Here is a 15000-nt window from a genome sequence, read left to right as displayed (position 1 = left end):
TACATGACCAAACACAATAAATAACGTAATATACAAAGCTTTATAATTATTGCACATTTGTAAAATATCTTACAGTGAGTTCATACAGCCAGCAATATTTAAAGCACGAAGACTTTATTTACAGTTTTTATTTTAATATAATAATCAGATCCAGTGGACCTAACATAAGATGAATTTATGTTAATTTTACCAACCAGCGTTCTCATCAATCATATATATTTTGGAGGGAAATGTAAACATTATTGCCTAAAGTACTTTATATACATCTAATAGCTGATCATAAGAAAGGACATTAACAATCGACAAAGGTAAAGCTGATAAAGGGTACCATATTTTGGTTTATTTTATTTAGCCTTAAATTATATATTAATATTTTTCATGTAAACTCAGTAAGAGCTGGTATAATCAATATTTAACATAAGTAGTCTCATCTCTTTAAAGAAAAAAAAGAAAACAAAAAGTTTAGCTTTAGATCATTATTATTTCATTGGAAAGTTCTCTAATATTTTATGAGAATATTTTAATAGACCCCAGAAGGAAATGCTGTTTCCCCTTGAAATATTTTCCATTTGATGAAAATAATTTCTCCTGGAAAGTGAATTCTTTAAAAAGTTGCCTGAAAGTTTATTTTTAGAAAATGAATTTTTAAATCCAGTGTCTTTAAAGTAAAAATATGCCAGAACACAAATTTGAAATAACTCACAGAAAATTGTGCCAATGGGTATACGTGGATGTGTGTGTATCTCTTACATGTGTATGTATTTAAGAGAACAGATATATATATGTATATACATATATACATACATATATTCACACACATACACAAATATGTAGGTAGCACACCTACATTTAAATACACACCCACTTCACTGAGTCTAAACATGCACTAGCAAGTTATTTTAGGGCTTCAACTCTTCAGAAAATCTCATTATGTGAGGAGCGAAGTGGCTCTGCGGGGAGCATTATGGAAATATCTGGGCTTGATTTAATGAGGCTGTTCACATTGGTGGAATATCAACTTAACAGAGAAAAGTCTACCCAGGGCGTCCGAGTTACCAAAATGAAAATTGGCAATTGAGATGATAAGAACGTGGCTTTCTTCTGCGAAATCACTTCAGGTAACAGAGATAACATTAAATAACATACATTCTATGCACCAAGAACAATGTTTTATGTACCGAGTCTCTTATCCGTCTCTCCTAATGACTTCCCTTAGCGGGTTGTTAGTACTTGACAGCAGGTCTCCGTGCGGGGAACTTTTCTCCAATTCCACATTCAAAGGAGGTCCATCAGAGAGCATGATTGGCAATTTTCGTCATAATCTGCACATTATTAGCATCAAAATTGACGTGGCAGTTAACACTGGTGGGTTTTGATGTGCCTTTCTTCAAGTCCAAGGAAACCCCTCCAGTAGCCGGGGTTGGCAGAACGGGTCTCAACAACGCAGCGGTGGCTTTGCAGAGGCGAAGGCGCAATAGACACGCGTGAGAAATATGCCAAGAACCATTTTACCAGAGGAATAGGAAAGCGAGAAGGGAAAGGGGTGAGGGGAATAGAGTCTGAACTCATAAAAGTGTCTGAGGAAATGCTTCAGGATAATAGCATATATCTAGAGATTCAAGTATTTCCCAGATGGGGTGGAACCCGGTAGTTGAAAAACTGAGCTGAAAACGCTTCTTCAAATACTCCAGCGATCTGTTAAACTTGCCCTTCCCTTCCCTTCGTTTCCCTTTCCTTTCCTGGCCAGGCTGTGGCAACCTCATTAGCCATAACTTCTTGCATAAATATACAAGACGCCTCCATCCAAAACCAAAAATCAAAAGAGAATGGTGGTGAGCCGAGAGAGAGGAGGCGAGGCCGCCACCTCTTCCCACCTCTGCTTTGTCCTTCCAGAGGAAGGCGGCCACAGTCCTATCGGCCTTGCTCCCGCACGCAGAAAAAAATCTCACAAACACCCGCAGCAGCCAGCGCTCTCCATCCGCCCTCCTGACATTTCTCCTCAGACCTCCATTCTTCCAGTCTCCTCAGATAGGGCGCCTAACAAGCTCAGGCTAAGAGAAAAATTGCCACCTTCCCTTACTCTCGTTTAAAGAAAAGAACAGGGATGAAAGAAAAAAGAGCAGCAGCAGGAACCTCGGGGGTGACATTCCCTCCCGCACAAAGCACTAGCGCACACCTTTCCCTTCTCTCTTTGTTGTGGTTCTCCGTTGCTTCTGGCCACGTGGTTCAGCCGAGTAACCCGGGCCTGAGGGCTTACAGCCAGGGCCCCAGACCCCAGAGGAATGGTTTGAGAGAGAGGGGATTGTCTTCGGGGAGACCAAGAGCTCAGGACAGAGGCGGGACGCGCAGCCTGGGCGGCGGGAAACATACTTAGAGAAGGGGAGGTGGCTGGGTAGCAAATACAAAAATAGAAATATTTAGGGGACGCCCGACAGACTTTCGCGCCAGGTCTTTCCCCCCAATTACCGCAGGTTCCCTTCAACCTCCCGCGCCGGGGCGCCCCCTGGCGGCAGCTTTAGCAGCGGGCAGCGCACAGGGAACGTGGGCGCACAGAGGGCGTGGGGGGCGCTCAGGGGACACCCGGAGCGGCGGGCACGGCCCCCTGGCGGCGGCGACGTAGTTATCTGGTGAGCGGCGCCTCGTCTCTCTGGTCTGGCGGACTCACGGCGGTCTTGCTAAGCACAGCGGCTGAGTAGGGCAGGAAGCCGCTCTCGGAGCGGGGCGCCGCGGCGCTACAGCCGAAGTCCGAGGCGCCGGCGGCCCCCGCGCCGCCGCCGCCGCCACCCCCGCCACCCCCGCCGCCACCCCGGGACCCCAGAGCCGCGGCTGCTGCTGCTGCGGCCGCCGCCGCGGATTGACTGCTGTGGCAACTGAGGCACGAGCAGGGCGCAGAACCGCCGCTGGGGGGCGCCCCGGCCGCTGCGGCCGAAGAGGCCGCAGCCGCAGCAGCTGCTGCAGCCGCGGCAGCCGAGGCCGCGCTGTTGAGCCCCGCGGCGGCTGCGGGCGTCTGGTAGAGGCCCGGGTGGCGGAAGCTGCACAGCAGCTCTGGCCGCGAGTAAGGGTGCGAAAGGGCACGGAAGGTGTCCAGCGGGCGGATGGAAGTGGCGAAGGGCGATGAGGCCGCGGCCGCAGCTCCGGAGGCCGCAGCAGCCGCTGCCGCAGCCGTGACGCCCACGTGCGGATAGTAGTGCAGGGGCACGTGCGAGTGGAAGGGGTAGGGCAGGCTTCCGGTGGCGGCCGCGTGCGTCATCATGTAGGTGTAGAAGCTGGGGTCGGCCGGGTGCGGCCACGACATGGCCAGGCGCTGCCGCTTGTCCTTCATGCGCCGGTTCTGGAACCACACCTGCGGGGAGAGCCGCGCCGCGGCCCGAGTTAGGGAGCACCTGGAGGCCCCAGCCGGCGTCCAGGGCCTCCCTGCCCCTCCTGGACCTCTGGAAGATCTGGCCTACCCACCTCTGACCGGGCCCAGCTCCCAGTCCCCTCTGCTCTCCCAGCTGGCACGGTGTGGGAGGCAGTGTGCCCCGCCGTGGGCACAGCTTCCTTAGCGAAGAGAGACTTCTCTCCTGTGTTCGACTGCTGCGGCTCCTCACGCTTCTATTCCCTTACTTTGTGCTGCGGTTTTTCGTCCCAACCCAACTTTTCCTTTCCTTCCCGCCACCCGCCGGTGCCCGGCTTCGCTGAGCACTGGTCTCTCAATCCCAGGATTTGCACAGGGATTGTATGCTGCCTTTAAAGAGAGGCTGCGGCGGCAGCTTTTATAAATAAAAGTTCGCCTCGCGAGGTGTTGAGTCCTCTGAGCTGCAAAGACCTGCCCCAAGGGGCATGGGTCCGATTTTGAAATTGAAGGGATGATTTTGTTGGAATCATTTGCCTCCAGTGAGCGGCAGGAGTAACATCCTCTGAAACTGGGAAGGGGACTTTTCTACCCCTCCCAACCCGGTATCTAATTAAGACATCATTCATCACAACTTTAAATTAAAGAAAGCCCGAGCAAACCGAACGGAGACTTCCACACCTCTCCCCTATCCCACCGAGTTTCCTCTTTTTGTAGCGTGTCGGGTTCTCCGTGAAGTGTTCACCAAGTCGCCCTACCTCCCATCTCTCTCTCCCGGACGTATAATAAAATTAATTATCTAAAATATATAAATAAGGACAATTTCATTGCGTTTTTCCCTCAGGAGTTTGCCCTTTACCCGGTCTCCAGGAGAAAAATGTTTAGGAAACTACTTTCTCAACCTAATCGATTTTAAGAACATAGTATTCCTTTCTCTGCGTTGCAACGATTTATGTGAAAATAAATCTCCAAGATCAAGAGCAAATGAAAAGTTTCACGTCTGGTTTGTACCAGAGGAACAAGGATGAGCTGGTTCTGCCGCCAAGGGGAAAGTGCGGCCTTGGACATGGGTTAGGGGCACCTGGGCGTACGCGAGCGTTCGCTGCATCCGCTCCGCCATTCCGGGGCCTTCCCAGGTCAGCCAGACCTGCCGACCCTTCGGATTCGGCAGCTGAGAAATAGATATGCCAATTTCTTCGGTGACTCTCTCTGACGGGTTTTCAGGCCCTAGCTAAATCTAGCCACCCAGAAAGGAGAAACAAAAATCAATCTAGAGACCCCGAGGGAGGCTGGAACGGGCGCGTGCTGGAATCGATACCTTGATGGTGGTTTCGGGCAGGTTGAGCGCAGCGGCCAGCTCGCACCGGCGGGGCCGCGATACATAGTTCTCGCGGTAGAACTCCTTCTCCAGTCGTGCGATCTGTTCGCGGGTGAACGCCGTGCGGTAGCGCCGCACCTGATCTGCGCCAGAGCTGGAGCCGCCCAGCGCCGCTCCGCCGCCGCCGCCGCCGCCGCCGCCGCCGCCTCCATGCAGGCTGCCGAGGCCGGATCCCGAAGCGGACGTTGTAGCGCCCGCGGCCGAACCGCTCTCGGCGTACCCTGGCAAACAAACGGCCAGCAGCGCTTAAGTCACTGTAGGGCCGAGATCCCTGCGCTAGGGCTGTGCGCGGATGGGGGCAGCCGGGAGAGGAAGGCGAGGCGCTGCCTGAATTGATGGGGTCTGTCATGCTTACAAATTGTTGCCGTTAATGGAATCAATAAAGTTTGGAGAGCACTTCATAACCAAATAATAGGAACTCAATTGGGGTGTTTTTTTTTTAAAAAAAAAATCATTGGAAAATTTCAACTTGGGAGGAAAATTAGCCAAGGGAAAATGCCTACATGTAAGCGCAGTTTCGTCAGCTCTGGATTTGCCATGGTCTGGAGACCACAGGGCAGCTTTCTGTATGGCTTCTAACCTTTCTTGAACAGTCTTTTGAGTTTGTTTAAAATTTTAAGATCGAAAGCCAGAAGCCGCTCAAACCGGGAACCATTAGGGGGTGGACTCTACTTTTCAACTCTTTCTCCCGCTGACCCAAGCAAGTCTCCCAGAGGCTCCCGGAGAGGCTCCTTTACAGAGAACACTCCCTCGACTTGGCCTTAGGGGCTCCGAGGCAGCGGGGTTCATAGCAGCTGCCCAGGGCACTCTTCCCCAAGCGCGACTCAGCAGCTGGCTAAGGGGCCGGTTGACTCGCACCGGCTTTTAGAGAAGCGCGCAGAAACATTTTCTCGGACTCATGAGCGAGGGAAGGCCGGCCCGCGGACGGGCCTGGAGACCCAGGCCTGCACCTCTCTGGGAGACTCAATGATCCGAGATGGAGGGCACAGTCCCCTGCATGCGTCCCACCCCTGCCTGAGCCAGCTCTTTGCAACTTGCTTGCGGAGGGTTGGAGAGGGGCGAAAGCACCGGGAAGGGCCGGCAGCGGCCGCAGAGAAACAGGGAGGATGGGATTGGAGAGCGCGGCGCAGGCGGCGAGGTTACCTTTGCCATTGTTTTCCTTGAGCTGCGCGGCGCCGAGGCCGCTGGGGGAGCGCAACGCGGAGCAGCCCACCTCCACGTCGCTGTTCATGTCCGCCTCGGCGGTCGTCTCCGAATAATGGCCAGGCTTTTTGCGGCCCTCCGTGGCAGAGGCGATTTCGGAGGAGACGGTGCTTTCGCTGCCCGGGTGCTGCAGGTTGAACAAAGTGTCTATTTCGAATTTGCCCTTGGCAGGGAGGTCTCCCAGAGCGCTGTGCAGGGGGGCGGACGGCAGGCGCGGGCTGAGGCGAGCCGGGTGCTGCGAATTTTCCAGGGCCTCGAGTACAGCATTGCCAGCCGAATCCGACAAATTGGAGAACCTCTTGCCGGCCGTGGGGCTGTGCAGCCCTCTCTCCATCAGAATCATCTCTTTTCTTATTCTTTCCATCATCTCAGCTTTCTAAAAAATGTCACAGTGGCCCGGCTGTCCCGTCCTAATGATGGGCTGCGCCAAGGGCTAATTCTCATTCAGCCCCAGCGAGCGCCTCTAAATATTATTATCTCTTTTGGAGGGAGGCGGAAAAATTGTGGGATGCCAGAGCGAGGGAATGACTGGTCAAAATGACCCATACATCCTTCCGAGCCCGAGATGTCATTCATCAAAAAGTAGCGCTCGCTCGTCATTAAGGTACGAATGACGCCGTTCGAATAATCATTTATTGTAACAGGTTTATAAGCAAATAAATACACGTTCCTGTCAGTGGGTAATGAAGGCGGCTTCGGAGCAGACAAATAGATCCAGGTAGGAGACGAGAAGAGACAAGAAGTGAGGAGGAAGGCTCCGGTCCTTTGCCCGCTTAGAGCCAGTTCTGCTCGCCCGGGGGTTTGGCCTCGGGGGTGAAATTGACAGTCTGATTAATAGAGCGCTCCGCGGCACATTTCCCCCTTCATTTAGGGGCATCATTACGCTCTCAGTTTGCTGGGTTGCCCCTTAGGTCCTAATCATGCGGCGCCTTCCTCATTTTTCCTCGGACACAGATACGTGTTAAATAATAGATAATGCTTTGATTTTCCAAAGTAGATCGTCGGGAAGATTAAAAAAAAAAAAAACATTTACAAGCGGGAGGAGGGTGAGGAGTGCAAGGGGGAGGATGTACGGAGAGTTGCATAAGGAGACCTTGCGCTCCTGCCTGGAGTACTTATCTTTGAATTTCAGAACCAAATGTGTATTTTATTTAACAAATAGGACGCCGACTTGTCTCTCTCACCCACTTCGCCTCATCCTGGCTGTTTTTCTCCCGCCCGGGTGGGGGGCGGGGGAGAGACAGAGAGAGAGAGAGAGAGAGAGGGAGAGAGAGAGGTGTCTTGATCTTGTAGACTTTTGAAAGCAGTTTAGTGCTACGTGGCTGGGGAGGTGCGTTGGGCTCGCGCCTCCAAACGGAAATCATTAGGTCCTCTCCGATTTTTTAACACCGTTTGCAGAGTGAATTCTGAACTTAAAGTCCTGGGTTTTTTACTTTTATAATCTTGCTGATGGATAGGCTTCTCGCCTGCGCATTTTCCCTGGGGGAAATGAACTCGGCTGGACGATTTCATAGCAGAATTCGACAGCTAACTTTAAACACAGTCGCGATTTACAGCGCCATATGGGCCGCCCAAATCTACTTTTTATGTTGCCAGGTTTCCTTCCCTCCCCCCGCCCAATCTAATCAAATTCTTTGTGGCAAAGTTGCCGGATTTGGGGATGATTTCGAGGTCAATCAGGGGAAAGAAGAGAGCCTCCTTCTCTTACCATCCCGCTGCCTTGCCTTCTCCACTCAGCTCTGCTTCTCTCCTTCCTCCCTTCCCCCACCCCAGCCCTTACCTGTGGCCCGGGGTATTCCCCGCACTCAGTCCGGGCGCCGAGAGTCTCCGACCAGTCTTGCTGCAGCTCATCACAGCCTGAGTTTGGCGGCTGAGCCTTTTGGCGATAATTTTGATGGTCATAATGACGCCGGTGGCAACCATTTTAACGAAGATCAATCTTTACTCAAGGCCGTTGAGCTTCTCCTCCCGCGCTTGCGCCCCACCCTGCCCTGACCCTCAATGCACTGTGCAGGTCCGCCAGCCAGCAGCCAAGGGGAGCGATCCGCGGCAACCGCAGGGGACAAGAGAGAATAGGGACCGGACAGGTAGGGCGGCCTGACAGCTTCCAAAGTGGCCGAGAGACCCTGGCAATCTGGGCTCTGGGCGCGGGTCCTGCATCCCGCCTCAGCACCAACCCATACCCCAACCTAAGCCCCCCCTTTCCTCCCTGCCGCCACACCCAGCACATCAGGGTGTGTTAGGGGCAAACCCAGGATCTATTTGTCCATCTCTCTGTTGGCGCTTTCCTTTTAACCTTGGACCCGTTGGGGGCGCGTCAGGAATGTGAGGGGAGGCGAGGTGTGAAGTATATTTATATACATTTATATACACAGTCAATGCCAAAAGTTTCTCTCCATTTCCCCTCGGCGCCAACTTATTTCAACAACGCGAGCTTTGCTTAGAAAATCAATTCCACCTCTTTAAGGTAGTAAACGGAGTTCTCCCCCAAGGTGAGAAATGAAAAGCTAGATAGGCACGTGGTGGCTGGGGATGTGAGAAGGGGTACGCGGTGCGCTTCGAAAACCAAGAGGAGGACTTGACACAAAGTCCACCTCCGCCTCTGCCCCAAAGGCCACCCAACTCTGAGTACTACAAGCCCTTCTCGGGCTGTCTTTCTGGCCATTCATGCGGTCAGCTCAGCCTCGCTGATGCCCCCACCTCTCCCTCCCTGCTCTGGAGTCCAGGAGCCCAGCTCCACCACCCCTAGCAGGCTATGTATGCCCCGCGGAAGGGAGTCGCTGTCCCAGGAACCTGGGAAGGGTACCCCCAAATGTCTTTGGGGACTGAATAAGACATCTCGTCTAGGATCGGGTTGCGGGGGAGGCCTGGCGGCGGGGACAGGGGTGGATGGGGGGCGGTTCTGGCCGAGGCGCGACCTGGGCGGAAGTCGCGGATGTCTTTATTGCTGTCGTTTGGCGCCCCCGTCTGTTTTCCTCGCGGTTTCGGCGACTGTGAGCAGTTTTCAATCACAGAAGCCGCCGCTGGAGGCTAGGGTGCTGACGGCGACTCCTTTCTACATCCAGTCAGTGGGTCTCCCACTTCCTCCCTTTCTCTGGGACCCCGCACCTCGGGTCCCAAAGCCTGTGCCGTTGAAAAGGGAAAACATCATTTCTCGGCAACACCTTTATTCATTAGTGGTTTTGAAAACTATTTTACACCTTTTAAATAACACGAATATTTTGTATTCTAGCATGTTTATTATGAAAGGTATCTTCGAGACTGTCAGGGAAACTACTCACAGTAAAAGGCACCTATTATTTTTCACTAAACTGCATTTAGCAGACAATGTTTCATGGGAAACGGTGAAGGTTCCATTATAATATTTAAAGCCCTTTAATTATTTAGATTCCACACCTACTAGTAGTAGCAGTATTGGCCAACTTATACATAGCTTTTACTCTGAAATTGCAAGTGCTTTTTACATATACTATCTCACCTAAGGCTCATGGGCAACTTTAGAAATTGATTGTCTTATTTATCCCTTTCTCAGCCATGAGAAACTTTCCACAAAGAGAGGTCAGAGGATTTGCTCCTGTTTTAAATTTACCTGATAATATCCAATTTATAAGGTATTTAAAAGCTTTGGGCAGCATTTTTACTTGACTTTCTGATTTTGCATATGTCTTCTTTAAATTCAGTCTTACCTGGAAGACATTGAGCCTATGTAGGGTAATAAGAAGATTAACACAGTTCTGTTCGTGTTTATTATTGAAATGCCCAAACCTTGCACCTCTCCCAGGAAGATAATGCTGAAAGTGGGAACAGGTCTGTCAAATGTCCTCGTTCTTTAGACACAGCTTTTGGGGCCATCAAGGCCTCCCACCCACTACCAAGGTACAGGACAATAAAACAAAAGAAGTGTCTACCAAACATCTGCATGGTTGGACAGGAACTTTTAAGATCCATTGCAGGGTAAGGGTTCAGGGAGGACTTTCTCCAAATGGACTAAGAAGCACCTTTTGCTCAAAAGGAGGAATTACATGAAAGAGGCCTAATTTTTTTGTTGTTGTTGTTAGGCTTTCAGAATAACTATTTGTTTTTTGAGCAGTAGCGGGTTCTCCATTTTTGGCCTTCCACTGAAGATAAAAATTTGTCCAGGCTCCGAAGGCGAGAGGCGCCCTGTCCACCGGTGCTTGGCTCTCATTTTCCACTCGTAAGGCTTCGGGGAAACGGGACCAAAATCCCACGGGCCGGCATTGGGACGCAAGTTCGCTCAAGGACTTGGGCCGCTGGGTGTGGTGGCACAGCTGGACAGCTAGAGCCTGGGCTGTGAAACCCAGGTACATTTTCTTTAGGCTAAGTGCGATTCCCACGGCTTGGAGGTTTCGGTTTATAAGGGAAGACGCTGGTCTGGGGACTCCAGGCCAGACTCCGTACTGGCAACTTTTTGCTGCCATCCCTGGCAGGCCAGCCTCAAGCTGTCTCTCCCCGGTCCTCTGGCTGTTTCTATTTCTTCTCTCTCTTCCTCTGCAATCTCTTGCCCCTCCGGGAACAGCTATGGGTGGAGGGTGGAGGGGTAATTTCTCACTGAATTCTAGGGCTACTCTGACACGCTGCCTGCCTGAAGTTCGTGAGCCCTGAGACGCAACAGGAAAACTTGCAGGGACATCTAGCGCCAGGCCTGGGGAACTGCGCGCCGCCTATCCAGGAAGCTAAGCCTGACCACTTGTCCCTTCCCCTCCCTCCCTGCGCCCCTCTGCCGCCCGCCCCCGACTCTGCCCCTTGGTGTTTGGGCATTTCTCTAACCTTCATCCGTGTGCCCTGAGGGTAACCACACATTGAATTCTCTGTGGAGACACTAGGTTCTGCCGAATTGGGGGAAAAGGGGGGCTGGAAGCGGGAGTGGAGGCAGAGAGAGAGATTGATTTCCTTTCGTCCCAAGAGTCGACAGAGTGAGCACTTTCTGGACTTCAATTAACAATGACATTGCTAGATAAGTGTATTTCCAGGACAATCCCACACCTTGAGATGTTGGACAAAACAGTAGAAAAGTGTTTGCGGTCCCAGCTTTCGTTTTGCAAAAAAAGCAACCAGTTACCAGGGTCTCCTGCTCTGGGCCCACCCCTTCAGCACCCCCTTTGCTGGAGATTAGTGCTTCTAGTGAGAGAGAAGACTCTCCCTGTGCATAATTCCCGCCAGGACTGGAGGAGTTTTCTCCATCTCAAACAAGGGCCAGCTGCCCTGTGGGAGGCAAATCTGGTTTTACCAAGTAACTCTTCCGGTGAAGAAGGTTTTCTTTGTTGCAAACAATTTGCATTTAATAAAACCTAACTGTGTTGTTAAATGCAAACAAAATAAATCTCAGACATAGAAAGTCCTCAGACTCAGAATTCCACTGTCTAGCTTTTGCTAGAGACTCCCTTCTTTGCCCTAGGTTTCTTGGGGTTTTTTTTTTTTTTTAATCCTTTTGATATTTCCAGCCTGAATGAAAGTGGGTATTGCCTGAAGAGGGAAAATTAGCTCCAAAGTTGGCAGGGCACAGACTTGGTTAAGAACATTGTCCAGCCAGATGCACTGGATTTAAGGCTTTACTTTGGAATTAGGACTCAATTTCTACACTGTTTTGTTTTTTGTTTGTTTGGGTTTTGTTGTTGTTGTTGTTGTTGTTTGTTTTTTGTTTCTTATAAGTTAATTAGAAGAATTCCTGCACTCCCTGGTGTGGCCATCAAAGATAACACTTTCAAAGTAGCCCCCAGTACCCCACTCTGATAGGACCTGGCAATTGTTGTCCTGGCCTTAATGGTCACCGATTAATTATGTGGTTAATTGAGCTCACTGCTGTCTTGGCAAGTAGAGGAACTTAAGTTCTTCAATAAATCTAAATCGCAGCCTGCATCTACCCATTCCCAACCCATGACAGGGACATGATTTCAAAGATCATCTACAAGGAAGAAAAGAGGATGTGATTTTCAGAACATCGCCAACTCCAAAAAGGTATACTTGTGGAGGAAAAGGAGAGAGGAGAGCATGCTATAGAAGAGGGCAGAGCTGATCTGACTCTCTCTCTCTGGCACAGTGGGACTTTGGACAAAGAAGGGCCATCCTGGTTTCACTGAATAACACATCAATCAGTGTCTGGAGACATCTATGTTTCAAAAGATTTTCATTTAACAAAGACTATTTCTATTGCTAAAGCCCCAACCTAACATACCCACACACGTACACGGGGATCAGTCTGTGCTCCTGGCCAGTTTAAGAAAATTATTCCTATTAACTTTAAACCTGCAATCAGCTCAGACACAGGGTATACAAGCTAAATGAAATGTTTCTGCAAATTCAGCCTCAAAATTCCTCCCCTAACTACCACTCCTGCTTGTAAACTATGTGTCTTATTAGTTCATAAAAAGAGCAGCCCTGAATTTGCCTGGTACTCAACCACACAGCCCTATAACCCAATAGTAGCAGCTTCCCTGAGGTACTGGGTTTGGGAGTACTTTAGGGTCCAGTCAGAGCCTCTTTCCTAAATGTAATCCCCTCCCCCAGGGCCAGGACTTTGAAAGCTATACTTGAAGTAGGTTTGTGGCAAGATAGCAAGAGGCAATGCTCCTTATTGTTCAAAGCGTCTTTGGTCTCTGAACACCCCCGAGGTTGGGCAGAAAAACCCCAAGTCCTACCAGAGGGTCTCACAGGCAACTGGAGGCAAGACAACCACTGAGAAGTATCTTTTAACCAGAGCATTAATTCACTTTCCTCCCTCCTGCAGAACTTAATTTGCTGCACTTTAATTAAGCCCAAAGTGAAGGGCTGTCAGGAAACAGCAAAATTTGACAAGTTCTTTCTCTCTTAATTTCACTTTCTTCATTTTTTAGCATATAATCAGTCATTAAAAGGTATTTATCAGATAGAAAATTGCACAGAAGTCCCAAGGCACAAAATCACAAGGATATTTAGTTTAAAGAGACTGAAAGTTCGTTGGTTCCAATTATGTCTTAGAAATATTTCAACAAATTTATTTTTTGAGGTCACATAAAAAATTCGAAATATCTTCACGTTTTTCTCTCTGAAAAAAAGAAGAGAAGACAAAGGAAAAATAAGAGCATTTCAGAGTAGCATCCCATGATTGGTTTGGTACTATAAGTGTTGGGTAACGAGAACCCAACCATACTCTTCTAAAAAAGTCAGTTAATTCTATCACCTGGCCCTGGCTGATGTTTTTTAAATGCCGATGCAGCTTCCGTTGCTAAATTTTGCCTTCTCTCAAGTACCCAAAATTGTTCTCATCATCAAATGTCTACTCTCTATGATTCTCAGCTAAGGCTTAGCTCCTCCTGTCTCACATTTGATCATGAACATGTCTAGGACTCCAAAAAGTCAAACAAATTCTTCTGCTTTTCCTTTCCAGCACCCCTCTCATAACTTTCCCCTTTATTTGAGCCTTTTATGGTTACTGGGTTTTGCGTGTCAACACTCCCAACACCAGCAGCCCACCCTGCAATGCCAGGCCTGGCCCAGGAGGGCCTCCTTGGCTCTTTTACTCTTGGGCCAGGAACAGTGGTGCTAGGTGACAAGCTGGCCTCACCAATCACAGGCTCAGGGAAGCGATTTTCTTGGAGATGGGCTGGCTTGGGGAGTTGATGTTACAGAACCAAATGGGTTCACTCTGAGGGCTCCTACAACCACCCCTAGAACCCTCAGCTAATCGAATGTAATGTCGCTCCTAAAGTGGAGCCTTAGATTCACCACAGCACTCACACTGGCTCCCCATTGATGACTGAGATGAAAGGTAGGGGACTGGGGATCTGTGGCTGAGGAATGGCACGAAGGAACGAAGACAGGTCAGGGCTGTGATCTCTGATAGCCTGATGGGACTGTCCAGAACCTGCTCTACTCCTTCAAAGCTAGACCCAGGTGCTCTGGACTGCTCCTATCTGGAGCCCCAACTTTGCTCGGGGGGGAAAAAAAACACGCCCTCTTAATTTGCCCCTCTCAGTTCTCTGAAGTTGGCAGCTTGGAAAAGAAAGCGAAACAAAGGTTCCTGGGAAAGTGAAGTTTTCAATTAATTGGCGTAAGTAACGGGCGGGGGTGAGTAGTGGCTGCGAAATGCAAGAGGCCGGTCGGCTGTAGGCGAGGCGCTCAAGTTTTGCGGCGAGCGGTGGAGTGGCTATCACCCGGCGCCCCAGTTGGGTCTTTCTGAGCGTCGGGGGAGACTGCGCCAGGCCTGGGGAGCCCAGCGCGAGAGACTACTCCGGGCTGGCCTGAGTGTAGAGGCGAATAGTGTGCACCAGGCATCCGGACGTTTCACACTGGGGTAGATCATCAGGTTCCTGCGCCGAGGCTGGGTCTTTCCATTTGCTTGACTTATTTTTAAGTCTGTGCGCCTGGCTCAAGGGCGCTTTGTGGGCATTCTTCTGGCGTTCAACGTGTGTATGAGGGTCTGCTCCAATTGGTCTTAATTCAGAGGATCCCCTGGGGTAACATGAGTGCAATGCCTTTGCCCCATGGCAAGGTCGGGAAAATTAGCTCTCTCGGATTTGAGGTCTAGGTGAGCTAATCCAAGGCAACAGAATCAAAAATCGGTCTGTTTTCACATCATTCTGACCATCTCTGTCATTCGCCTTCATTTAGTTGTGAAGCTTGGGGAGCCGAGGAGAGGTGGCAAAACAGCCTTGGCGGAGACAAGGCGCAGGCCTCGGCGCCCGCCTCAGTCGCAAACAGGGCCTAGGATGGTTGGTCGCGCAATCAGCTCGTGGGGGTGGCTGCGGCGCAAACGCCAGGGTCCCAAGGAGGGCGGGAAGGGGCGGTGGGCTGCACAAGGGATTGGGGAGAGGTGGGGGCCGGGGTGGGTGGGTCCAGCGGGGCCGGGGCCAGGAGCCAGGCTCTCCCGCGCCCCCACCCCCACGTGGCCCCGCGCAGCCAATGGCACGGCCCCGAGAGGGTGCCCTTGGGGAGGGAGGCGGCCCCCCGACCGGCCCAGGCCCCCTCCCAACCTGAACTTCGTTTTTATAAACGTCCCGCGATGAGCTAACCTGTTGGAGGGCGGGCGGGCGGGAGGGAGGCGGGAGGCTCGCAGAGGGAGACAGGGCGAGAGGAAGAGGGCGGGAGC

At 51.0% G+C, this 15000-nt stretch overlaps 1 protein-coding gene across 1 annotated transcript; it reads right to left on the bottom strand.

Annotated features, from left to right (window-relative positions):
* Positions 1-2620: 2620 nt before the first annotated feature.
* EVX2 (even-skipped homeobox 2) lies at positions 2621-6468 on the bottom strand. The gene is made up of 3 exons (XM_011357168.1): positions 5856-6468; positions 4653-4933; positions 2621-3343 (listed from the first exon to the last, which is right to left on the bottom strand). Exons 1-3 carry the CDS (start codon positions 6280-6282, stop codon positions 2621-2623), a joined length of 1431 nt encoding a protein of 476 aa, XP_011355470.1. The 5' UTR covers positions 6283-6468.
* Between the last annotated feature and the right edge of the window lie 8532 nt (positions 6469-15000).

This window comes from Pteropus vampyrus, unplaced genomic scaffold (assembly GCF_000151845.1).
Source record: "Pteropus vampyrus isolate Shadow unplaced genomic scaffold, Pvam_2.0 Scaffold2, whole genome shotgun sequence".
Lineage (NCBI taxonomy): Eukaryota > Metazoa > Chordata > Mammalia > Chiroptera > Pteropodidae > Pteropus > Pteropus vampyrus.
The sequence above is the reverse complement of the archived record's forward strand: the minus strand, read 5'-3'. Positions and strand labels throughout refer to the sequence as shown.

Bases quoted from the DNA above. Each gene is read 5' to 3' on its own strand.
- EVX2 (XM_011357168.1), bottom strand. From the start codon at position 6,282: ATGATGGAAAGAATAAGAAAAGAGATGATTCTGATGGAGAGAGGGCTG. The intron at 4,934-5,855 runs GTAACCTCGCCG...TTTGTTTGCCAG, and splicing joins CAAGGAAAACAATGGCAAAG to GGTACGCCGAGAGCGGTTCG. The intron at 3,344-4,652 runs GTATCGATTCCA...CTCTCCCCGCAG, and splicing joins TGCCCGAAACCACCATCAAG to GTGTGGTTCCAGAACCGGCG.